Source organism: Capra hircus, chromosome 6, assembly GCF_001704415.2.
Source record: "Capra hircus breed San Clemente chromosome 6, ASM170441v1, whole genome shotgun sequence".
Taxonomy (NCBI): Eukaryota; Metazoa; Chordata; class Mammalia; order Artiodactyla; family Bovidae; genus Capra; species Capra hircus.
Genome location: NC_030813.1, coordinates 86,666,743 through 86,692,529, shown reverse-complemented (window position 1 = coordinate 86,692,529; position 25,787 = coordinate 86,666,743). Strand labels below are relative to the sequence as shown.

Genomic DNA, 25,787 nt, shown 5'->3' with positions numbered 1-25,787 from the left:
CCCACGACCGCCCTGGCCAGCAAAGCTGCGCTTTCTTCACCGCTGCCTGGTGAGCGCCTCCACTTCCAGCTGCAGACTGTTGATCTTGTCTCCGAAGTCCTGCTTGAAGAGCCGGTTGTCCAGTTCAGCAGACTGGCGGCCTCGCTCAGCCTGGCGCAATCTGGATGTGAGCCATATGAACGTGTGATAAAAAAACAAAAGCCATGGCGGGGAGGAAGACCAAGTTCACAACACAAAATAAAACAACCCAAGGAAGAAGGCATGGAGATACAGAGAGAGGAAAATAAACTCTGCAGGACATGGGAAGAAATTACGGGGGGAAAAAAGATGGAGGAGGAACAAATTCTTTAAGGAAAAAAGCAAGATGAAGGTGAACCAGGCAGAGGAAAAGCTGATTTTCCATTTTTTTTTTATTCTAGTACTACAGTTTACAGCCATTAGATGATAAACAATAAAACATCACTTTTTAGAAAATCCATACCAAAGCCAACTTCAAGTACACAGTAATTAAAGTTAAATCCACTTTTTTTTTGTTTTTATTTCCTAATAGGTTTGGTACTTTATATTTCTGTTTTACACTCATAACTGGAACTTGCAAATGGGCAACTACCTTCTTACGATATGGAATTAGAACATCTTCCTTGTCCCTTTCCTTAACCACAAAGTATATTAAATCACTGGACACTATACATCAACCTTTACCCAGGCTTCGGGTTTTTACATAATGAAAAGCCTTTGTCAGAGTCTGGCCATCTCTTTCCTTTTCCATATCTACCACATAGTGTGTGACTAAGTGGACATGGATTTCAGCACTGGGCCTGCCTAAGATTCCTGACCATATTCTCTGGAAGATTCTGATCAATGTTTTCTCCCATATATCCTATAACTTTGCACCTATAAAAAGTATGTTTAGGTGAAGTATCTGGGGCTGTCTCTAATAGAATTTGGAAGCATGCTATGTGTAGTCTTTAAAATGGTTTATGTTGGTGTTTGAGCACTCCTTCCAAATACTCATAGAAAAGGCAACTCATCACCATAAAAGGTTGATGAAGATAAGAGTAGATGCAAAATTATAAGAAATAAACTAAGTTCAAAAGCACAGGAGCTTCCATGAGGTTGGCCATAGGCTTTTTGACTTGACTTTGGCTCAAGTCTTCAAGGACCTATAAAAACACACCTATAAAAATCTATCTTACCCTCTTAATTCTGGTTTTTCTAAGGTGATAAAGAATTTCAACAGCTGGAAACAAAGGGGTTATCTTTGTCCCCACTTAAGCAGCTGAAATGCTGCAAATCCCAACAGAATGAGAAAAAAGAGGAAAACAAAAAATTCGCCAAGCCTTTTTTGAAGGAATAAAGGCTTATGTAATGCCTGTCCCCCCAAATCAAGTCATTATAAAAATCAAAGTATTTATAGGATTATTACAATGTAAAGTCTAGGAAGGATTAGATCTGTGGTCACTTAGAAAAAGAAGCCCTGCTAATTACTGTTTATGAATACCTACTGGGAATCTTTATTTTTAGACTAAATAATAACAAATACAAGTTTATTTAGATTTGTCTGTTTCCTACTCTGAAATGGTTTTCTAATAGATTGTTATTTTTCTGAAAACTTAAGCAAATTCCCTTCTGAACAAAAAGTAATAGAAACTCTTAAGTAGAGGTTGTCAGCAAGAAACAAGAGGCAGGGAACCATTACTTGGATCCATGCCTTGTCATCTTTACTTCAAAAGGAAAAGCAGAATAGATTTGAAAAGTGTGTAGCATATTTTTTTATATAGGAGAGGAGTGTCTGTATTAAAATTGTTTTCTCTGAGCTACCTAAATAGGAAGTGGAATTGCAGGAAAATGGCAGAGGTAGAAGATGACAAATACTAGGAGGGTTTTCCCAAGCTTCCATATTATTATGTTATCATAAGTTACCTAATCACTAAATTTATCTCTATGACTTTAAAGAACTGGAAGGATGCTGTTTTTTTAACCCCCTGAAGTCACTAAGGCAAAAAAGTTGCAAGCAATCTCGGTTATGGAGAAGAGGACTGTAGTGAAATATTAAGTACTTATCCTTGGCTTGGGGATTAAACCTAGATAACCAAAGTGAAAAGGGGTCATGGCCTAAGAGATACAGAACTACTTTAGGAGAGTCCAAAACCGTGTGGTCGTCACCTCTACTTCATTACATCGCAACGGCAGAACAGGCTCACTGACACAGACATTGTACCTAGAAACTGGTATTACTGGGGACTGGGTTGTAAAGGCATCAATCATGTATGTACAGAGCTTCCATTCCCTAGGATTTTTTTTTTAATGGGGTGTTTATATATTGGTCAACTCAGAAGTAATTTCTCAAAGTTTATTCGGTATTTAATTAAGAACTTATACTAAATTTGCTACCTCTGGGGAGAAAATAAAGAAGAAGGAAAAAACACAGCCTATATATCAAACTGGTTTTTTTTTTTAAAGTCCAGCAAATTCAAAGTCAATTTTTGGTGACATTTTATGTAGAATCAGAGTGTAAATGCAATAGCTTTTAGATTTCTTCCTTTTACAATGAAGTCGTGATATCCAACTTGTGAGGTGACCAGCTGTAAAATGCCTAATGATGTTTTGGGATCAGTTTGTTTGCTGCACTATTTAAGGTCTTTGCCTGTTTCACCAAATCCTTTTCACTATGTTAATACAAATAGAAATAAAAATGGAGTGAAAGGGGAATGAGAAAATGAATAAATAGGAAAGACAAAAACAGCAAGAGAATAAGTCAGCTTAATATCTGAAGAGATAAGTCATTATTTCAGTTTTGTCTGCTTTAAATACCAAACCAAAAATCCACTGAAAATAATCTGACACATTTCAAAAACACAATTTACGAACACGGATATTGATTTGTTAAATCATAAACATACAAATTTTATGAGCAAGTACCTAGACAACTTTTGAGACAGCCTGATAACTGTTTCATTTACAATCAGCCAAGCCAGAGGTTTCAAGCTTATTTATTAATTTCCAATTAACTTCTGAGTCAATAATATGCAGTGCTGTTCAGGACCTACCCTGGTCAAGAACCACTTGAATAAAAGAAGTCATCTATTCCTATTCATTCACATGTCTACTCAATGAATGCTTTGGCCACTTGGCACTGTGATAGATCCAACAAGGGTCTAAAAGGATCTAAAAGGTACAGTTAACTAGCTTCAGGGAACTCACATTCTCATCAGAAGATAAGCTACATATATAAAGGTTTATAAGGTAAGACAGGAAGTGAGAAGTGCTATGAGCAGTATGGCTAGGTATAGATATAAGGCTACAGGAATTCCAACAAGGACAAACTGACAGTTTATTTCTAGCTGGGAAGAAGTATCAGAGGAAGCTTTGGATAAGTGGCATTTTAGCCTGAACATAAAAAATGTATCTGAAGAACAAGGGAGTGAAAAGAGGAAGGACATTTCTATTTGATGAAACTATTAGAAAGCACAGTCAATTCTAAAGGAAATCAACCCTGAATATTCATTGAAAGGACTGATGCTGAAGCTGAAGTTCCAGTACTTTGGCCACCTGATGTGAAGAGCCAACATTGGCTCTTCCAATGAAAAGACCCTGATTCTGGGAAAGATTGAGGGCAGGAGGAGAAGGGGACAACAGAGGAGGAGATGGTTGGATGGCATCATCGACTCGAAGGACATGAGTTTGGGCAAACTCCGGGAGATAGTGAAGGACAGGCAAGTCTGACATGCTGCAGTCCACGGGGTTTCAAAGAGCTGGATACCACTTAGTGACTGAACAACAACAACAATTAGGAAAGACATGGATGGGGAAAATGGGAAGTGGGTCCAGGGGCCAGTTAGTAGTGTAGTTTTGCTCAAGTGCAAGAAGGGTGATCAGTGGGTGTTACAGGTAGCAAAGTTTTCATGACCATAGGTACTGTGGCTCATTCAATCTTGAAGCCTTAGCCATTTCTCCTGGCAGCTGAGTCACTAGCAAGAATGTGGTGATTTCAGACAGAAAGACAAAAGAATATCATAGGAAGAAGACGTACTTTGGGCAGACTGAGTTGTAGGTACTAGTGGGAAATAGCTGATCAGGGGATGAAAATACAGAAGGAAGACAGAACTAGAGACCAACAGATCTAAGCATTGTGGGCAGGAGGTGACAGCGGAAGCTACAGAACTGTTGAGGAGAAAGCAGAGAGAATAGGGAGATGAAAAAGGAGGGAAAGAGGTTCACAGTACCCCTCCATCACCTAGCACTAAAGTCTTCAAAGACCTCAGTAATAAACAGAAACAGAATCACACACAGATTTAAAGGTCCTTTCATCCTTGTACGTATCCCTCCTCTAACACATGACACTGAAATGGTTTTTAGTCACATCTTAAAAAACAACATTTAATTGGCTTTCTTTCTACTAAGATGCCTGGTGTTAAGCAGGGTGATTTCCACATACTCTCTGTTTCTCAAATCCATAGCACGTTCTCTTCACTTCCAGGACTGAATGGGCTAAGTGTTTTACTAGAGAAACAGAAATTTTACCTTTGTTCCAGTTGTTTAATGGTAGCAGCCATCTGATTAGTCTTCTCTTCTAAGCGACTGTTCAGTTCACTTTTCTGTTTTACTCCCAAGTCCGAACTCTGTTACAGAAAAGAATTATGAGTGATATTTACATTGATATAGAACGTAAAATCCTGAAACAAGTCACACGTGCCTTTTGAACCAAATGATAAATGGGAAGTAAAGAAATAGAAATGCTTTATATTAATATCTGTCTATCAGTTAATTCCCAAACAGAGAAAAGCAGGAAGCAACATTTAATTTTAGTGTTGTTATCTGCAGTTTTGTCTCAAAAATCAACATCAGAAAGTACATCAATTTATCTATAGAACTCAGTTGGTAGGTCAGACTTGAGAGGAGGTGTGGCAATGTGAAAAGCGGCTGTGGCTTTCCAGAATAAGCACACAGGGTCCTGTGATGGTCTGATTCCTAAAGTGGCTTATTGGCAGCTAGGACTTCCCTGGTGGCTTAGACGGTAAAGCACCTGCCTGTAATGCAGGAGACCCAGGTTCAGTCCCTGGGTTGGGAAGATCCCCTGGAGAAGGAAATGGCTACCCACTTCAGTATTCTTGCTTGGAGAATCCCATGGACAGAGGAGCCCGGCGGGCTACAGTCCACTCAGACATGACTGAGTGACTAACACTTTCACTTTTCAGCCTCAAAGTGACACCACTCTTTCCTCCTGTATTTAAAGTGCGATTCTAGAGAAGAAGAGGGACAGAGGGAAGCCCTGGGATTTAGGGAGCCACTGAGCCCATTCCTTGTACGAGCCCATTCCTTGTACGAGCCCATTCCTTGTACTTCTCGTACCTGCAGCTTGAAGGCAAGTTCATGCTTAAGAGCCCTAAGATCGTCCAGCTGCTGCCGCAGAGACACCAGGGCGTCCTGCTTCTCACAGACGTCCTTCTCCAGCATCTTCATAGCCAATTCCATCTCCTGTCTCATGCTGATCTGGATTTCCAGTTCTTTTTCAACATCCTGCCCCCAGAAGGAAACAAATTACTTATTCTTTCTATCCTCAACTATGTACAAACTACAAATTTCTGCAGGAAAAGGCAGGCCTAAATTCTCAGGTCTGAAGTCTGGCAAAACAGATGTAAACCATCATTCAATACAGAGACATTAATACCAAAAATAAGAATAACCAGGATAATATAGTAATATTTACTGAATAATTTACAAATCTGAAAAACACGGTAGGCCAAAGGTAAAGCTATCTAATATGCCTAAAATACACACATACTTGAGGTACATCATTAGATATTAAAACAAACAACCGTGTCATGTCCTGTTATAAAAATATGAAGTATTACAGTAGCCAGCACAAAATTAAGCATCTGGAATTCTCTTTAGTTTGGAGGTTGTTGACATCTTCAATATCCCAAGGAACCGAAAAGATACTTTGGGTCCTCAAGGTAACATCTCAGTTACTGGGAACTGTAAATATGGCTGAGTTTTTTTCTATTTTATTTTATATTGGAGCATAGTTGATTAACAATGTGTGAGTTTCAGGTGTACAGCAAAGTGACTCAGTTATACATGTACATGGCTCTATTCTTTTTCAAATTCTTTTTCCATTTTTACAGATTAAGCTGCATTTCCTGTGTTTTATAGTAGGTCCTTGTTGGTTATCTATTTCAAATATAGCAGCTAACTCAAACATAAAAATAGGCTGAACACAGAGCTCTGTATTTAATCACTGATATCCTGCTTTTTGTATATATGCTCTAATTGAGAAAGGAGGTCAGTATGGCTGGATGAATAAAAAGAGAAGACTTCATGAAACTAAGAGAAATGAATTCAATGTCCAATGACTATCAGAATGAAAATGCAGGTGATACACAGGTCCCGAAAAAGTAAAACAGCAATTTGGACTTGACACTAAGTGGGATCCATTTCAGTGTCCTGCAAGGGAAAGTGATGCAATAAATTTGTGCTCATTTACTTCTATCATCTTGAAATTTTAAAAATATTACATGAAAAAGATGCATGTATGTTTATATGAAGCTCTCAGCATAAAACAAAGTCAAATAAGCCTTGGTTATTATTATTAAAATAAATAAATATAGTGGCTAACTGAACTTTTATATTCACTTAACATGAGGCCTGCTTTTGTTTCAACCATTATTACTGCCGTGTTATTTGGATGATCACAGATACAAAGACCTGAGGTTCTTCTGCATCCATGCTGTGCCCAGGGCACATCTAGAACCTTGCTTACTTGCTTGGTGTCTTTCTCTGTTAACAAACATTTATCATAATGTGGCATGGGAAAGTGGAAAATTTTTTGTACCATTTTTTCATTTGCTCCTTAACTGAGGCACTCCACTGTACATGGTGCCTTGACAGAAGGCAACTCAAACCGTGACTTAAAATACTGACATACATTATTTCTATGAATATCTTAAGACTAATACTGATGTCATATTTTTCTATTTATGTATAAAAACAAGAATAAATTCAGAAATAACAACTAAGAGTAAAAGAGGACAAGTCTACGCTGATGACTCTTAGTAAGGAGAAGAGGAGCTGACCTATCCGAGGAGACATATCTTTGCAGGGGTGAGGAATGAGGTAGTAAGAGAGATCATATAGTTTAAAAAGTAGGTTCTATATACCTAGCGTTTTTGCAACACAAACTATAAAGCAAAAATAAATTAAAAATGAAGATTGGCAAAATTCCATTGGTTGTTGAGAATACGCAGAACAAGGACTGAGGAAACACTGTAGGGAATATGGGTTAAAAGAATGAGAAAAAAATTCACAGGATCCATAATATTTGTTAGACTACTACTGATATTCCCTTGATCTATGAGATAAAACCCCGAAGTGGGGGTATTTTAACATGGTGCTGAACTATGAGGCCATGAAAGCCAAGTTTACCAGTCGTAGTTGGGTCTCTTCCTTTAAGTGCTTCCTGGCTTCACTCAGTGCTTGCCCTTCTGAAGTCCGGTCTGGCTTAGGACCCTTGAAAAGATAAGTAAAAGAGTACACATCTGAGGATTTAAAGAATCCAAGTTATCGGACGCTAGCACTGCTATTCAGTAAGGAAAATGATCACACCAAAGCATATATGACAATGAACGAAGACAACAAAGAAACTGCAGAGGTTCCATAAATATTCTAAGCTGAACTGGGAATTTTTTGCCATTTTGTTTCAAGTCCTTGCAGCTTACCAAACCAACTGGTGGAAGTCTCAAAATATCAGCCTCTATGAAACAAAATAGCATTCACTGTAAACTATAAATTGGGCCAAAGTTTCAAACAGTTATACAGTCCTCCTCCAAAGATCTCACGTCTGGTATCTCCACCCAGACAGTGAGATAAGAGTGAAAGATGAAGGAAAGTGAAAGTCGCTCAGTCGTGTCTGATTCTATGTGACCCCATGGACTATACAGTCCATGGAATTCTTCGGGCCAGAATACTGGAGTGGGTAGTGGTTTCCTTCTCCAGGGGATCTTCCCATCCCAGGGATCGAACTCAGGTATCCTGCTCTGCAGGCAGATTCTTTACCAGCTGAGCCACCAGGGAAAGGAACAGTTCATCAGAAAATTCTGAGCAGTCACAGTCGTTTTGTTTTGTTTTACAAAATCCATGCATTAAAGTCAAACTTTCCCTGGTGGCTCAGATGGTAAAGCACCTGCCTATAATGCGGGTGAAATGAACTTGCTCAGTTGTGTCCGACTCTTTGTGACCCCATGGACTGTAGCCTACCAGGCTCTTCCCTCCAAGGGATTCTCCCTCCATGGGATTTTCCAGGCAAGAGTACTGGAGGGGGTTGCCATTTCCTTCTCCAGGGGATTTTCCTGACCCACGGATTGAGCCCGGGTCTCCCACATTCCAGGCAAACGCTTAACCTCTGAGCCACCAGGGAAGCCCATAATGCGGGTAGACCCAGGTTAATCCCTGGGTCCCATTATTTCTAAAAATAGTACATATCATTATATAATAATGTATATAATGTATATAAAATGCAATAGTGTATATAAAAACAGACATTGAATTAGACTGCTTCTTGAAGTCTCTAAACAGATGTACATGGTGGTGAAGCCAAGCAGTGTCGATAGGAGAGAGGCATCAACCTCCCATAACCTTCATCATTCAAGCAATTTTGCACCCAAGTCTCAGGGAAAACAGTGCACTTAACATACTTAACATATGCAAAGGCTCGCTGCTTCCAAGCAGTCCTCTGGAGGGTGCCACCCAGCCACCCCCGCCCCCACTGTTAACCCAGTGACATGCTCTCACCTTCCGATTAGATTCCAATATGTAGGAGCTTTCCTCTTTAACTCGTTCCATTTCTTCTTGCAAGGTGATAATTCTGTTGTTCGCAACTGCAAGCTGTTGATAAAATTTTGAAAATAATCTTTCTTTTATTCAACACAGAATAAGATAATTCGTGATCTGCAAGGACATGATTTTCATGCTTAGGTATTCCAAAAGGAAAGAAAACTATCTATAACCCCACAAAAACTTAGGAGAGCTATCTTGAAAGACAAATATCTCCTATTACTGCTTTTTGTGTAAAATCTTTTGTTTTTCCAGTAACAAAATGTTAAGTTATGATCATTTACCTCAAGGGTGTCCCTATGTCACTCATATTTAGCTACGAAACCTACGTCTAAAATGTTTGAAAGGTCACCTCATGCTTTGGGACCCATCTTACACACCCTCCTTAAGACCTGTTTTAGGGACTTTCCTGGTGGTCCAGTGGTGTTAAGGCTCTCTTCCCTTTCAATGCAGAGGCGGGCTGGTTTGATCCAGGGAAGTAAGAGCCCAAATGCCCTGTGGCATGGCCAAAAATTAAAAAAAAAAAAAAAATACAAAAAGACCAAAGTTCTCACTCCAAAAGATGCCTTTAAACATCGAAGAGATTTTTCTGTTTCTTTTCAGTGCCTAAAGACAAGGTAATGTTATTGGCAGTGTGTCTCTGGGGGAGATGTTTATAACCCTGTCCCAAGGAGGGAAGAATGCGGTGGAAACACTCTCCTTCTCTGTATGTGTGGAGATTAGCTCCTGAGAGAATGGCGAGGGGCCTGAAGGAGGCTGGGAAAGGCACTGCGCAGCTCCTCTCAGCCACGCTGGTCTCCCTTTTTGTCCTCTCTGCTTGGTTCCTGTTCTACTGTGTAAGTACAGCAGCCAGGCTCTGGTGAGCTTTCTAAAGGTAGGTCTGACAGCCCATTTCTCTCTCTGCTCCATGGGCCTAAAATGTGTAAAGAAGTGACTCTGGGCAAGCAGGTTGGCTCTCTTGATCCAAGCGCACCTCAGATGGCTTCTTCCAAGGTCAAAGAAACATTGGCAATGACGACAGACTCAAGTGGACTTTCTAAGTCAGCTTTACCAACACAAAGTGGATATTTACTTATCCTCATCTGCTCAGTTCTTTTCATCTTGTCCTGCGCGCAAAGTCGCTTCAGTCGCATCTGACTCTTTGCGAACTTATGGACTGTAACCTGCCAGGCTCCCCTGTCCGTGGGATTTTCAAGGTAAGAATACTGGAGTGGGCAGCCATTTCCTCCTCCAGGGGATCTTCCCAACCCAGAGAATGAACCGTTTCTCTTATGTTTCCTGCATTGACAGGCAGGTTCTTTACCACTAGCACTACCTTTGTTCTACTAGTTCAGGTTTCAGGAGGGAAGAGAGGTCTTTCTAGGTTTAGTTTTTTTTTTTTTAAACTGGTCCCTTTAAATCCAAAATAGATGGAAATGAGAGAGGGAAGACCTTATTAGCCTTATCTGTTATTTATAAAGTCTACACACAGTACTTGCTCATGATTAATATTGCTGGTAAAATAAACTTAGGCCAAGAAGACAAGTCCCATGACTTAGGAAATAAAATCAACGATTTTATTTACTGAGTGCATATGATGGATGTGTCAGGCACTGATCTAGAGAAGTGTTAGTCGCTCAGTCATGTCTGACTTTGCAACCCCATGGACTGAGCCCGTCAGGCTTCTCTAAGCCACCAGGGAAGCCCCAAGAATACTGGAGTGGGTGGCCATTCCTTTCTCCAGGACCTTCCTGACCCAGGGATCGAACCTAGGTCTTCCTGCATTGCAGGCAGATTCTTTACCAGCTGAGCCACCAGGGAAGCCCACTATCCAGGCCCTTATATATTAACATCATTTAATGCACACAAAAACTTTATTATCATTCTTGGCCCCATTTTGCAGGTAAGTAAACCAAAGAACAGAAGCTTAAGTAACTGGCCCCAGATCAGAGAGCTACCAAGCACCAGATCAGGGACAGGAATCCAAAGAGCCTAGCTGTGGGGAGCATGCTTAACTGCTATCCCACATCACCCCAATATATCAGCAGTAGAATCACAGTAGAAAATTTCTGTGCAGAATGTTTCAAAAGCCTTGTGGGATAAAATTCTAAGGATCGTATCCATAAATTAAAGTTTTAATATAATTTAACAATCTATGTCCAAACATACGGTCCACAGAACTGAGCAATAAGGGAGACATTTTAAAGTTATAACAGTGAAAATGTTAGTTGTGAAAAAAATCTGATTAGATGGCATTTCTTAACTAGTGCTTTAACTTGCTTTTCTGTTTTTACTTTAGTTATTTATTTATTGGCCATGCTGCACAGCAAGTGGAATCTCAGTTTCCCAACCAGGGATTGAACCCATACACCCCACAGTGGAAACTCGGGAGTCTTAACCACTGGACCACTAGGAAAGTTCCTAACTTGTTTTTTTAAGACCAGATTATTTTTTGAAGTACAGCTGATTTACATTATATTGGTTTTAGGTGGATAGCATGGTGATTCAATATTTTTACACGTTATACTTTTGTATATATAATAGATTATATATTTTTATATATTATAACCTTAAAATTATAAAATATTGGCTATATTCCCTCTGAAAGTAAAAGTTAGTCGCATAGTTGTGTCAACTCTTTGTGATACCATGGACCGTAGCCGTCCAGGCTCCTCTGTCCACAGAATTCTCCAGGGAAGAATACTGGAGTGGGTTGCCATTTCCTTCTCCAGGGGATCTTCCTGACCCAGGAATCGAAACCGGGTCTCCTGCATTGCAGGCAGATTCTTTACCAACTGAGCCACTAGGGAAGCCATACTCCCTTTACTATATAATGTATCCTTGTAGTTTATGTATTTTATACATAATAGATATACCTGTTAATTTTCTACCCCTATCTTGCCCTCTCCCCACTGTTTACCACTAGCAAGTTCTCTATTATCTCTGAGTCTGTTTCTGTTTTGTTTTATATTCATTTTTGATTCATGTTTTAGAGTCTACATTCCACATTTAGATAACATACAGTATTTGTCTTTCTCGTACTTATTTTACTAAGCACAATAGCCTCCAGGTCCATTTATGTTGTTGTATTTAACCAACTTTATTTCACTATAGGATAGTTAGAATTTGAAAAACAGAAGACGAAGTCTTCGTCATCTGAAAAGTTTTATTTAAAGTTTCTCACAGAAACATTTAATGCTATTGAAGAAAAAAAATATATCGTTGGTAAGCTAGGGAAAAAATATTAATCAGAAGTAAACTGTGACATTATATTTTAATTCTTATTTTAGGGACTTTTTAAAAAGTTTTCACATGCATATTCTTATTTGATCTTCAGGGTAATTGTGAGGCTAAAAGGGGAAACACTCTACTTTGCCAGAGAAGGAACTGGCTCCCTTGAGGGTCAAGTGACTTACTTGCTCAGGAGCACATGACATGTTAAAGCATGACATGTAAGCAGGAGTTACTGGTCTTCTGACCAGTGTTCTTTAGGTTATATACCTCATCACCCTATCACCCCAAGGAGAAAATAAAACCTGTGAAGGGAGGAACTTGCCAATCCAGCACACACAAATCAATGCCTGGCAGAAGTGAGTCTTTGTCTATCTCTGGCACATACACAGTACCCAAAATGTTTAATGAATAAATAAATGATGAACACATTATCTTAAAAGGCTCTTCCCTGGTGGCTAAGAGGTTAAAGTGTCTGCTTCCAATGCAGGAGACCTGGGTTCGATCCCTGAGTTATCAAGATCCCCTGGAGAAGGAAATGGCAACCCACTCCAGTATTCTTGCCTGGAGAATCCCATGGACGGAGGAGCCTGGTGGGCTACAGTCCATGGGGTCGCAAAGAGTCGGACACGACTGAGTTGGACACATTATCTTACTAAACATCAACTCTAGGCTAGACCAGACAAAACATTCACACAAGAAAGCAAAATATTTGATGAAACCAGGTTGTAACCCTACATAGTCCAGCTGGATAACTAAGATACTTGAGATAAGCCAGCTGGCCACTCTTGGTCAGAACAAGGAGTACTAGGGTAGATATTATCTGAAAAATCAAGTCCTATATTTCTAAGGCTTCAGAGAAACTATTTTCCACTAATGCATTTTACTAAATTCTATTAAGTCAACTGAACAATTTCTAGAACACTTACCTCCTCTGTCAGTTTAGTGTTGGATTTTTCTAATGCATCCACTTTTGCCTGAAGGTTATTTACAGTAGCACTGTGAAGAGAAGAAAAAAATTAACAGTCTCTTTTGAGATGCAGAACAATATCCTATACTTTCTTTTAACACACCCATCATACTTATCATTTATTGTTTACTGTCTACAATTCTCAATAGGCTCACAGGCTCTAAGACAGCTTACAAGGTGATGGGTGTCTTACCTGCTACATTCTTGGCACTAAAATTTGTGGGTTTTTTTTTCTCTAGGAAGAAAAGTACTGTTTATTCAGATCTTGTTCATATTAACCATCCAGCCAAAGTATTTGGCCCCTGAGAGGTTACTTCTCTGTCAGTGAGTCAATTAGGGCTTATTCTCAGTCTATAAATAGCCTCATCCCCCAGGTCAAAATGAACACACCCAAAGGCTTTTTGTGGGGGTCATGGGGCATGTGGGATCTCAGTTCACCAACCAGGCTTTTTGTGGGGGTCATGGGGCATGTGGGATCTCAGTTCACCAACCAGGCTTTTTGTGGGGGTCATGGGGCATGTGGGATCTCAGTTCACCAACCAGGTCAATTGAACCCTCGACCCTTGCAGTGGAAGCACAGAGTCTTAACCACTGGACAGCCAGGGAAATTCCTTAAGAAGCATTTGTTGATGAAATTAAAAGGTTCATGCGCTACACTGTACTTCAAGGTTTACTTAATAATAATAATAGGCTACATGAATTATGACATGCTGGACACACACCAAGCACTCTTCTAAATGCTTTTACTTGCACTATTTCATTTACTCCTTTCAACAACCCCATGTGCTAGGCACCTCCAACTATAGATGAAGAAACAGAAGCACTGAAAAAATAAATAATACTGTCATATTTATAATTCAGGGGCTTCCTTGGGAGCTCGGCTGGTAAAGAATCTGCCTACACTGTAGGAGACCCTGGTTCTACTCCTAGATCGGGAGGAGAGAAGGGATAGGCTACCCACTCCAGTATTCTTGGGCTTCCCTGCTGGTTTAGATGGTAAAGAATCCACCTGCAACGCTGGAGACCTGAGTTCGATCCCTGGATTGGGAAGATCCCCTGGAGGAGGGAGTGGCAAGCCACTCCAGTCTTCTTGCCTGGAGAACCGCCATGGACAGAGGACCCTGATGGGCTACAGTCCATGAGGTCGCAAAGCGTTGGACACGACTGAGTGACTACGCATAGCACAGCACATTCATGGTCAACTGTAACCGTATCTTTGCTAAGCTAACATCTCCACAGTTCACTGTTAGTCATTATTAGTACTTGGTCCCCAGAAAAAATGTACTTAAATTGTTTTTGAGTTTTCTAGATTTGAGTTTTCTAGACTGTAATTTATACTGATACTGGTGTAATCACATTTTAGGTCTTAAACTAAAATGATTATCTTTCATAAGAGAACTATAAATCAGATAATTAAATGAATATATTAATTCTTATGAAGTATTCAACAGTTTTTAGACCATCAATGTACTTGAGAATACCAATAAATTTTGGACAGCTCTCCTCAGGAGAGGAGAGATTATTTTATGTTCTGGTCATGAAAAATACTTGGTGAGTACTTGGTAAATTAATGGTAGTGATGGTGAAAAGAGGGTAAATTAATACTACTGATCCCCTATATGAAAAAAATATACATATAAGGGACCAATGAGATATCATTAACCTACAGGTACTACAGCAGTGAGTGCTTCACCTAAGACATGGTCCTGAAATACATGATTGGATCTACTGAACCAAGACCTCCAATTTCAAGTGTCTATAGCACAAATTGGGCTTCCCTGGTGGCTCACAGGTTAAAGCGTCTGCCTGCAATGTGGGAGACCTCAGTTCTATCCCTGGGTTGGGAAGATCCCCTGGAGAAGGAAATAGCAACCCACTCCAGTATTCTTGCCTGGAGAATCCCATGGACGGAGGAGCCTGGTGGGCTACAGTCCACGGGGTCGCAAAGAGTCGGACACGACTGAGCGACTTCACTTTCACTTTCATGGCACAAATTTAAGAGTTCTTCACTGAGTATGTTTACATAATCACTAAAACTCTAATTGTATATTAATTTTATATTGCCTTTCATTAAAGGCCACCAGAACAGGCAAATGCCACATATCCAGTGCCTAGGCTCAGAGGTGTGCTAGCAGGAATCCTATATATATATTGTTGAGTATTGTCTGAATTTATCCTAACTGCTCATCGTCAGGCTATCCTTCCCTCCTCTTCCCCCACACCAAAATCCCCAGAAAGTAATAATATTTATTCATTCTTTACTTCAGGTGTCTGTTGAGTTCTTCTACATAGTTCTTCTGATCCAGAATTGCAGTAATCTGGCCATCTCTGAAGGGAAACGATAAAAAATAGAGAAAAAGTAAATAACATTAGAAATACCAAGATGTCCCACCTCCAATATTTTCATAAAACATAGGAAGGAAATTACGGCTGACACACTGAACCAGAAGACAGGCCTGATTAGAATTTCCTCGACACAAGAGACATGGAGGTTTAAAACTGTGAAGACCTTCCCAGCATATTCATAAAGCCCTTCTTATGGCTTATACACCTTAATAACTTAGGTTACAGGTATAATGTATAATCTATTAGAGGCATTTAAAGAAAAAAATTATCTTCTTGCAATTCAAAGATTTTTTTTCTGCTTTGCTGCTGCTGCTGCTGCTAAGTCGCTTCAGTCGTGTCCGACTCTGTGCGACCTGCTAGTATTATTTATAAGAACAATTTTCCATTTGTCATAGGAATTAAATTAGGCTTATTTGGATGAAATAATAATTGTTCTCAAAGGCAATATATTTGCCTTTAAATGCTATTTGGTTTCACAATGAATTGTTTAAAGGGCTTTCACAAATATCAGATGTTTACTATTACATGAGAAAATCAAGTGTGGAAAAAGGAGGTTCACTTCTGGGAACAGCTAATCTAGAACAGACAAAAGTTAAACAGACAGACTTTTCAACTGAATGAAAACTTCAAGGCCACATACCTCTAGGACTACTTAAAGGACAAGCAATATAATTTAGTTCAATGCCTAAGGTTAAACACTTCAGGCTAATTATGCTTTCACCTGCCACATTTATAATGGGTAAAGGGTAAGCTTGTGATTGCTAATTTGCAAGGTACCGTATGAATATTTTAAAAGCTTTCAATTTTAAAATCATTTTAGAGTTACAGAAGTTTAGTGCTGAGTTCCCATATACTCAGCTCCCCGTAACGTTGACATTTTACATAATCCCATGATGCACACGTCAGAGGGCAAATTTTAAGCAAACTGAGAATACAGTTCTTCTGGTCAAGAAGACCATGTTTTCAAATGCTACTTTTGAGAGATGGAGTGTCAGATTCCCTTTATAATACTTTTTATTTTATTTGCTCCTCAACCACATACCAGGAAAATCCACTGAACTAAAACCCCTTTTAGGGTTTAGCAGGCACAATAGGTATTTTTTTATAAGACTCTATTAGAGATATATCATCAGAAATAATTTCAGCAAATCTCTTAAAGCAGTACTGTTGTAAACTTTAAATACTATCAAACAACATCGAAGAAAAAAAGAAAACAAATTTTCTTTGCACGTACCCTTCACTACCTTTACTGCTGTTCCCATCCTTGAGATACATTGAAAAATCTATAACTCCAACCTACAGAGAGAATTTTCAGAATTTATTATAAAATTAGATACTTTTACCAAGTCGTATACATATGAATTTGCGCAAACTCTGGGAGATAGCGAAAGACTGAGGAGCCTGGCATACTATAGTCCATGGGGTTGCAAAGAGTCGGACATGACTTAGCAACTGAACAACAACAACAAACACAATGTCTCTTTCTAGGCACTTAAAAACAGCATTACAGTCATGACAATTACTAGGAAATTTTAATAAAACGTAATGCTTTTTATAATCAAGAATTGACAAGGGTTATAAGACTCAAGATCAAGTCAGTAGGATGACTAAGAAAGTCAACAGAACACTTAACATAAACCTAAGGTTTTGTTTGGCTTCCCTGGTGGCTCAGTCAGTAAAGAGCCTGCAGGCAATGCAGGAGACCTGGGTTTGATCCCTGGGTCGGGAAGATCCCCTGGAGGAGGAAATGGCAACCCACTCCAGGATTCTTGCCTGGAGAATTCCACGGACAGAGGAGCCTGGTGGACTCTAATCACTAAGTGGTGTCCGACTGTTTTGTGACCCCATGAACTGTAACCCACCAGTTACAGTTGCAGTTTCTGACCCAGGAATCAAACCCGAGTCTCCTGTTTGGCAAGCAGGTTCTTTATCACTGAGCCACCCGGGGAAGCCCAAATTTAAGGTTTACTGAATGTTAAATAAATAAATTAATTAAGGTTTAACATTTTTTTCTCTTTTGCTTTTTTCAAATATTCTACTATTAAATTTCTGTGTATATATTTTGGTTTATATGTGTGTGTGTGTATGTTTGCCACTGAACCACATAGCTATATATACACATTTTTTTTTTAACCTGTGCAAAATATTTTTAATGGGAATCACTGTTAAGACAAGAATTTGAAAAATATTCATTATGTATAATTTTTTATATTCACATCAAAATTAAAGAAAATTCTATTTATGACTCAGAATTTCTGTTAATTTGGTTGGTATAATCTGATCAATCCAAATTCTGAGATAAGTCAGAGTGACACACTAGGCCACCAAGTATCTCTCTCATACCTGAGAGTCCAAATCTTCTCCCTTCATACAGAAATTGGCATCAATGACATTCAGGCCCACCAATAGACCAGCAATTATAGCTCCTTCTTCTTCCATCATGAGGGCATTGGGTTCATAGAATTCACTGCAAGAGAAATCCATGGAATGCTCTATGTAATAAAACCTCAGGAATCCAGTGATGTAATCATGAGACAAGGAGTAAAGCATTTGTCTTGTGGTTACATATGGTCACCTATGATATAACTTGGATACTTCATTTTAGATAACAGGTTCATGAACAGACTTTAGAAAATAGTCCAGCTGAAAGAAAAGTGATCAGAACAGTGTTTTCACTGAAGTGAGCATTCATACTTTCTTACACATTTATATTTGCAATGCACCAGGGGATAATTTTTCAATCTTTCATGCATCTAAAAAAATCTGTTAAGTTTGTTTTTAAAAACTACCTTTTTATTTGATCTGCTTTAGTTTTTATCTTATTAAATATACATATTTTAATTTCTATTTTATATTGAAGTATAGTTGATTTACAATATCATGATATTCAGATACACAACAAAGTGATTTTGTAATACATATACATATACCCATTCTTTTTCAGATTCTTTTCCCATATAGGTGATTAGAGAGTACTGAGTAGAGTTCTCTGTGCTATACATCAGGTCCATGTTATCTATTTTATATGTAATAGTGTGTACATGTCAATCCAAACTCCTAATTATCCCTCCCACCTCGATCTGCTTTATTTTAAATTCTATTTAAGTACCACATTCCTTTAACATAGTGAATAAACATTTAAAAAATGTAACTGTCAAACTAGTTACATTCTTTCGCTTTTGGCTAATTAGCAGAAGTTGCCTAACAAGCATGCATAATAGGTTGAGGATAATTTAAAATGCTTGTTATCTTTTATTTAATAAAATCAGTTTTCATTACAAAAAAAAAAACAAAAAAAAAACACACACTAAAAAAAGCAGCACAAAAAGAGGTATACAAGAAACCCTGTAATTCTACCCACCAATGACCTGTTAATACCTTGATATATAATGTTTCAGATCATTTATGGAGACATATACTAATAGTCTGTCTAGTCAAGGCTATGGTTTTTCCAGTGGTCATGTATGGATGTGAGAGTTGGACTGTGAAGAAAGCTGAGCACCAAAGAATTGATGCTTTTGAACTGTGGTGTCGGAGAAGACTCTTGAGAGTCCCTTGGACTGCAAGGAGATTCAAGCAGTCCATCCTAAAGGAGATCAGTCCTGGGTGTTCATTGGAGAGACTGATGGTGAAGCTGAAACTCCAATACTTTGGCCACCTCACGTGAAAAGTTGACTCATTGGAAAAGACCGTGATGCTGGGAGGAATTGGGGGCAGGAGGAGAAGGGGATGACAGAGGACGAGATGGCTGGATGGCATCACCGACTCGATGGACATGAGCTTGGGTGAACTCTGGGAGTTGGTGCTGGACAGGGAGGCCTGGCGTGCTGCGATTCATGGGGTTGCAAAGAGTTGGACACGACTGAGTGACTGAACTGAACTGAACTGATACTTATTTTTGAGGGATACTAAAAGGGCTGCTGCTGCTGCTGCTAAGTCACTTTAGTCATGTCCAACTCTGTGCAACACCATAGACGGCAGCCCACCAGGCTCCTCCATCCCTGGGATTCTCCAGGCAAGAACACTGGAGTGGGTTGCCATTTCCTTCTGCAATGCATGAAAGTGAAAAGTCAAAGTAAATTCGCTCAGTCGTGTCTGACTCCTAGCAACCCCATGGACTGCAGCCTACCAGGCTCCTCCGCCCATGGGATTTTCCAGGCAAGAGTACTGGAGTGGGTTGCCAGTGCCTTCTCCAACGAAAAGGGCATTATACCATTAAATCATTGTGAATTTCTTTTTGGCTTAACAATATTGTGAGTATCTTTCTATTTCAATGGATAATTTTCTGCAGTTTCATTTATACTGGCTTTATACCATTCCACCATATCACTGTAGTATAAGTATATTCAGCCAAAACTCCCTTTTCCTTAGCCAACTCTCTCTAATCAACAGTTAGGCTAGTTTTGGCCTGTTCCCACGACTAATTCCACAGACCAGGCACAATGTGCTAAAAATGACTTTGAAATAAAAAAGTAAAAGAGAAAGAAAGTACTTGAATGATTCTGAATGGATAAAAATCCTAGAAGACCCCTGAATAATTAAATATTCTTTCATGATATACCCAAATTATCCATACATACAGATGAAATGACTTGAAATATTCATTTCAACCAATTTGATATCATAACTGAAACATGACTGCAATCTACTTGTTTTCAACAAAGTCACTTGGGACTGACTGTTCATGGTCAACCTCAATGATTGGTAATAATACATTTCACTGATGTGAGTTTCTCTTTTCCTTTTGATTCTCTATTAAAAATATTAACAAATGGTAAAACACTTCAAAAGCAGCACATGGATAATCTGCAAATTACCATCTCTCTCGATAACTGCACACATGTTAACAGCCTGTGAAGGAAACTAAGAATTGGAATGAACAAGGTTCTTTAACACTTTATTCTCTCCTCAAAACCATACAGTACACATTTTCCTTTGTCTGGCTTCCCTTGTGCTTTATATGTGAGATTTGTACATATTGTTGATGCAATGGTAGTTCATTTGCTTCCAATGCTGGACAGTATTCCATGGTGGAATAAACTACAGTGCATCCATTTTGTTTGCTCTTTTCCGTTATACAGTCTACAATACTTTTATGAACACTACTGCACATGCTTTTTGGTACATATACACATGCACTTCTCTTAAGACATACCCAGGGTGTGAAAGTGCTGAGTCAAAGTGATTGAAAATGTTCTGTCTAGTTCATAAGACTGAACCCATTTAACTCCGGTGCTCTGTGGATAAAGATCAAATTCTTTGGACTTCAGTTTGAATCAATAATTTTGATTCAAATAATTTTGATTGAAGACACTCCCCTGTATCCTCCCTGGTAGCTCAGTCAGTGAAGAATTTGCCTGCAGTGCAGGAGACCTGGGTTGGATCCCTGGGTTGGGAAGATCCTCTGGAGAAGGAAATGGCAACCCATTCCAGTATCCTTGCCTGGAAAATCCCATGGTCAGAGGGGCCAGGCAGGCTACAGTCCATGGGGTCACAAAGAGGCGGGCAAGATTGAGGGACTAACACTTTCTCACTTTCTTTCTACTCCCCTGTAGCTACCTACAGCTTGAACACTAGACCCTACACCTCATCAAAGCTTGATCCTTGGAAAGTTGAGCCTTCTCTTTATGGAAATAAATAAGCTTTCCCAGATGGTTCTTGTTTCTCTTTCTCCTGATTTGCTTAATTTTCTTAGGCAAGAAAACAGCAATCAATAGCATATGCAGCTGCAGCAACATTAAAACAATGCTCCATATTAGGGTCCGTAGTGCAATTTCTTGTAGAAACTAGACTCTTAGAAAATTCAATCATGTCTTCAAATTCTGTTACTTGTTCTTATACTATTTCTCAGAGGCAATATGCTCTATTTGTATTTCTTTCAGTAAATATTAAAGTCCTATAAGGTACATAAGGACAAGTACACAAATCATACAATACGGCAGACTGTGTTTTCATAAAGAGAGCATACCCATGCAACCACCACATTAAAAAACAGTACGATTATCAGAACCTCCAAAACCACGTTATGCTCCCTTCTGCTCCTGATTTTGTATCCTCACCCCACCAATGGTAGCCCTTTCCTGACTTCTTCTACCATGAAAGGTAAGTTGTGTATGTTTCTGAACTTTATATAAATGGAATAATACACAGAATATTTTCCAAGTATTTTCCATGTCTGGTTTCCAACAAAACCAGATTAATCCATTGGCTGTGTGTAGCCGCTATATGGTATTTCACTGTATGAGTACACCATAATTTACTTACCCATTCTACTGTGAATAGATACTCAGGGTCTATTATAAATATTTGGGGCTGGTACAAACATTCTAATAGATATGAACATTCCTGTTCATGTCTTTTGTTAAACATAACTATACATTTTTTATTGGATATAATAACTAGAAGTGGGATACTTGGTCACAAGAAATGCTTATGATCAGCTTTTACAGACAATGGCAGTTTTTTTTTAAGTTTCTATATTAATTAACTCACCAGCAGAGTTACTATACATCTTCTCCAACACTTGGCATTATCTATCTTTTTCAGTTTTGCCATTCTGGTGGTTGTGTGAGGTTATCACACCCTTGTTTTAACTTATATGTACAAATGGCTAGTGAAGTTAGGTATCTTCTCATGTGTTTACTGGCCATTTCAATTTCTTCTTTTGTGAAATGTTTGTTCAAGTCCTTTATCATTTTTATATTTGCTCATTTGCCTTTTTCTTTTTGGACTGAAAGACTGAGTTCTTTATATACCCTGAATATGCATCATTTGTTGAATATATGTATTACATATCACAAATATCTCCTTTAGAGTAATGAGTTGCCTTTCACTCTTAAAGAGTGTCTTGATAAACAGAAGTTCTTTATTTTAAGGTAACTAATTTATTCTTTTTTTTTTTTTCCTTTATAGGTAGAACTTTTTGTGTCCTGTTTGAGAAATTTTGGTATACTTTATGTGTCTTCTAAAAGTTTTATTGTTTTCTCTTTTCCATCTGTACCTATGACCCAACTTGAAACTATTTTGCGTGCTGCATTGGAATTTAATGTTACATATCAACTTCTTGTCTTACAGAGCCTGGGTATATGGGAAGGTGTCAAAGCCTTTCCTGCTTTTCTGAAGGTGTTAAGTTTTGACCTGTCCTGCAAAGGACCATACCTATGCCACAGCCAACAGGTGGAACACACTTTATAGAAAAGCATCTAATCTTAAGTATGTGTGTGTGTTTGATGTGGGAGAAGGCATTAGCTGAACTATGTAAAACTGTCATGAATCAACTGTTTCTGATCCACAAAAATGATAAATTTATATGATTCAACCTAATATGATACAGAACATATCGAGAAAAGGAGAAAGTTCAACAAGAAGATCTTCATACCTGAGAAGTTCCTTCTTATTGATCAAAGCTTTCATGTATTCTGAAAGTTTCTTTTGCATTAGTGCCAGACGAAGCCAGGCTCTTCCTCTGCCTACAGGTGTTCTACGAAAACACAAAAACCAAAAGACTAGTAGAAGCAGTGACGGAGGCCACAGTGGGACAGGCTCATTTACTCTTGCTAATGATCCCTCAGTACAGTGTGTGTACGAGGCGCTCCTGACACATAGCCCCTCTGTCACCACATTCCTATGTGAGGAGTTCTATGAGGGCTGGTGGGGGCCAGGAGTGTGCTGGGACAAATGCTCTTGTGAGGAATTAATTACTGAACGAGACTACAATTTGAAGACCTCTGGGAGGCCAAACTGAAAATGTCCCATCAGATTTGTTTTGGTAAATCCTAAGTTTAGTGTGGATCGTGTAAGTACCCAAATAACCATAATGAGGACACAGGCCATTCAGACCTCTACCTGATTAAAATTAGACCAATCTAATTTGGGAAGGCAATCAGCTACTCTTTTTCAAGTTTCAAGGCAGGTTATGGATATCAGTCAGTTCCTGCAGTTCACTTGACAACTGTTTCAATCGTGGTTCTCAAAATCCATAAGCCAAGTCTAAGATGCCACCTCCCCAGATCTAATTTCTTGAGACTCACTAGCTGATACCCGCAAGTGCTTTGAAAAAAATAAGAGAACGTTTCATATTTTAACATGAAGACAACCTCTCTTAGATCAATAATAATTATCCCTCAAACTTCTCAATATTCTACACTACCAGGGCCCTCCTAACAATGTCTATTCATAACAATATTATGCATTTTGGATTGTTATGAAATACATTATTATGGTCATCATTGTCTTCAGTCTCACTCCTAAAGGAAGTAGTTGAGAAGAATGTTTTCCTGGACACATAGAATTCAACCTTAAACTTACTTAAGTCCTGGAAGATCTTTAACACTTGCTGTTATCTCTGCAGCTTCTGGAACAAGCTTTTCTACCAGTTCTAGAGGCCCCCAGAAGGATTTATTTTGTCCAAGAAAAGTTTTCTTAGCTAAGGTGATAAAAACAAAGCAGTAGTTTAATATTTTTTATATAAGCATATTCTCAATATACACATACCCTACTAGCTATTCAGTGTGTTTTTCAGGGAATTAATCCCAGATTATTAGACAGTCTTAAAATTATTCATGCTTTCAGAATTGATAACATTTCATAAAAATAAAGAATTCCTACTTCCCAAGATTCAGTTCTTCCTCTTTTAGGAGGAATTTATGGCCCACTTGTATATGAACAATAAAATATTTTAATAATATTGTGCTTTAAGCTGTGTGGTATTAGTGAAGAAAAGTCTAGTGGTAAAGAATATATAACTCAGGAGCAGGTTATCAAAGACTGGGGAGGAAAAGAATCAAAGGTGAATAACACCAGGTCCTGCCCTTGAAAGCTTATGGTTAAGTGGGAAGAGCATGCAAGCAAGAGTCAGGACATCAGAGTTCTAGCACTTGCTTTGCCCCTACTTGCTGTGGGATTTTGAGCAAATCATGCCCCACTCTAGACCTGTATCCACCAGTGAAACACAACTGTCATCTTGAATAGATACTTGTAACAGTGCTTCCAGCTCTAGCTTTTCAGGATCTGTATTTTTTAAGCCTTATACCATCAAAGATATTTCTGTACCCACATAGGTCGTATCCCAGTGGATTAATATGAGTTCAAGAGGCTTCTTATTCTTTGGCTCCATAAGGACAGCTTCTCTTCTTGAACACGTATTGCTGGGAAACAGGTGCATGCACACTCTCATTTTGAGGCCACGGCCTACCTTTCAAGCCGTGTTTCAGGCAGTGCTCCATCACCACAAAGAACTGCTGCAGAGGTGCGTAGTCAGAATCCAGAGTTCTCCCCAGGTTCAGAGCAGATTCGATCAAGCCCTTGATACTCAGCTTGGCCATGTTCATCAGGTTCATGCGTTCGTTAGCCATGAGATAATTAGGATCTGCAAACCCAAGGGGGAGAGCGTGGAGCCTGGTTACTGGAAATAGAACATTTAAAAACTCAGTCTAATTTCACTACGTTGACATCTGCATTGATGGTGCAAAAGTCACAGTGGGTAAGACTACTGGGTGTCTTGGCAAGAATCAAGGCAGTGACACCAAATTATAGTAATAGTTGCTGTGTTCTTCTCCGCCATGCACTTGCTATTTAAAAAAAAAAAAAAAAAGAGATGCCAATCTTCCTTGGGAATATTCTTGGCAGAACACTAAAAGGTGTATTCATTTTATGAAAATTTAAACCTTGAGTACAGTCTTTTAATATTCTCACCACCACCTTTGCCACTACCCTGACCTAGGCTGGTCATAACTCAGTACTGCACAGCGCCCACACGGGCCACTTCTACCCTGGCCCCGCCCCATCCATTCTCTACAGCTTGTGAAGCTCAAAAAAAATAAAGCCACTGTAAAAAAAAAAGGATAAAGGGCTTAAACTTTGTTCCCAACATGCTATTTGCATTATTAGTATTTATACTAGGTAGAATTATTATTTAAACTGAGCATTCTTAAATGAACTAATTAACATTATCAGTATAATGCAGTCTTAGAAATTAACCAACTGCAAAATTATTTTTAAGACTTAACATAGACTTAACGTGGCTCTCATCAACTAAATACACCATCTGGGGAAAGAGACGAAATACCACATTTCACCTGACAAAAGTCTGAATCATCTTTGTTCCACAGGTGCATACCCTGTGTCTGGTCCTGTAGGTTCTTACAATGATGACCTCAGTACCTCCTCACTGCACTTTAGGAGACAGTTACACCAAGAGCACAGATTGATAGGGAAGAGAAATAAGGCTCAGAGAATAAAGGAGCTGACCCCAGGCACAGCCAGTACTACATGACGGAGCCAGAGTCTACACTCTGTCTCTCTGACTTCAAACCACGTGCTCCTGACAACTATCATCCACTTAAAAATGCATCAGTGACTCCAAATAATGTGCATCCTTCCCTTCTGCTGACCATTCTTTTACACAGTTATCTTATTTAATTCTTGTGAC

General features: G+C 38.9%; 1 protein-coding gene across 7 annotated transcripts in view; it reads right to left on the bottom strand.

The window, feature by feature from the left end:
• The window catches only part of RUFY3 (RUN and FYVE domain containing 3), a 93,799-nt gene that overhangs the window by 9,540 nt on the left and 58,472 nt on the right, over positions 1–25,787 (bottom strand). For 4 of the 7 annotated variants that reach the window (XM_018049541.1, XM_018049542.1, XM_018049543.1 and 1 more), the window contains 12 exons: positions 24,552–24,725; positions 23,666–23,783; positions 22,737–22,838; positions 17,702–17,825; positions 16,593–16,654; positions 15,275–15,340; positions 12,972–13,041; positions 8,791–8,883; positions 7,426–7,509; positions 5,353–5,520; positions 4,525–4,622; positions 41–160 (listed from right to left, as the gene is read on the bottom strand). In XM_018049541.1, coding sequence (XP_017905030.1) covers positions 41–160; positions 4,525–4,622; positions 5,353–5,520; positions 7,426–7,509; positions 8,791–8,883; positions 12,972–13,041; positions 15,275–15,340; positions 16,593–16,654; positions 17,702–17,825; positions 22,737–22,838; positions 23,666–23,783; positions 24,552–24,725 — 1,279 coding nt within the window. Of the gene's footprint in view, positions 1–2; positions 161–2,315; positions 2,670–4,524; positions 4,623–5,352; positions 5,521–7,425; positions 7,510–8,790; positions 8,884–12,971; positions 13,042–15,274; positions 15,341–16,592; positions 16,655–17,701; positions 17,826–22,736; positions 22,839–23,665; positions 23,784–24,551; positions 24,726–25,787 lie in introns of those variants that run through there. The other 3 variants (XM_018049545.1, XM_018049547.1, XM_018049546.1) reach the window with 3 other exon arrangements.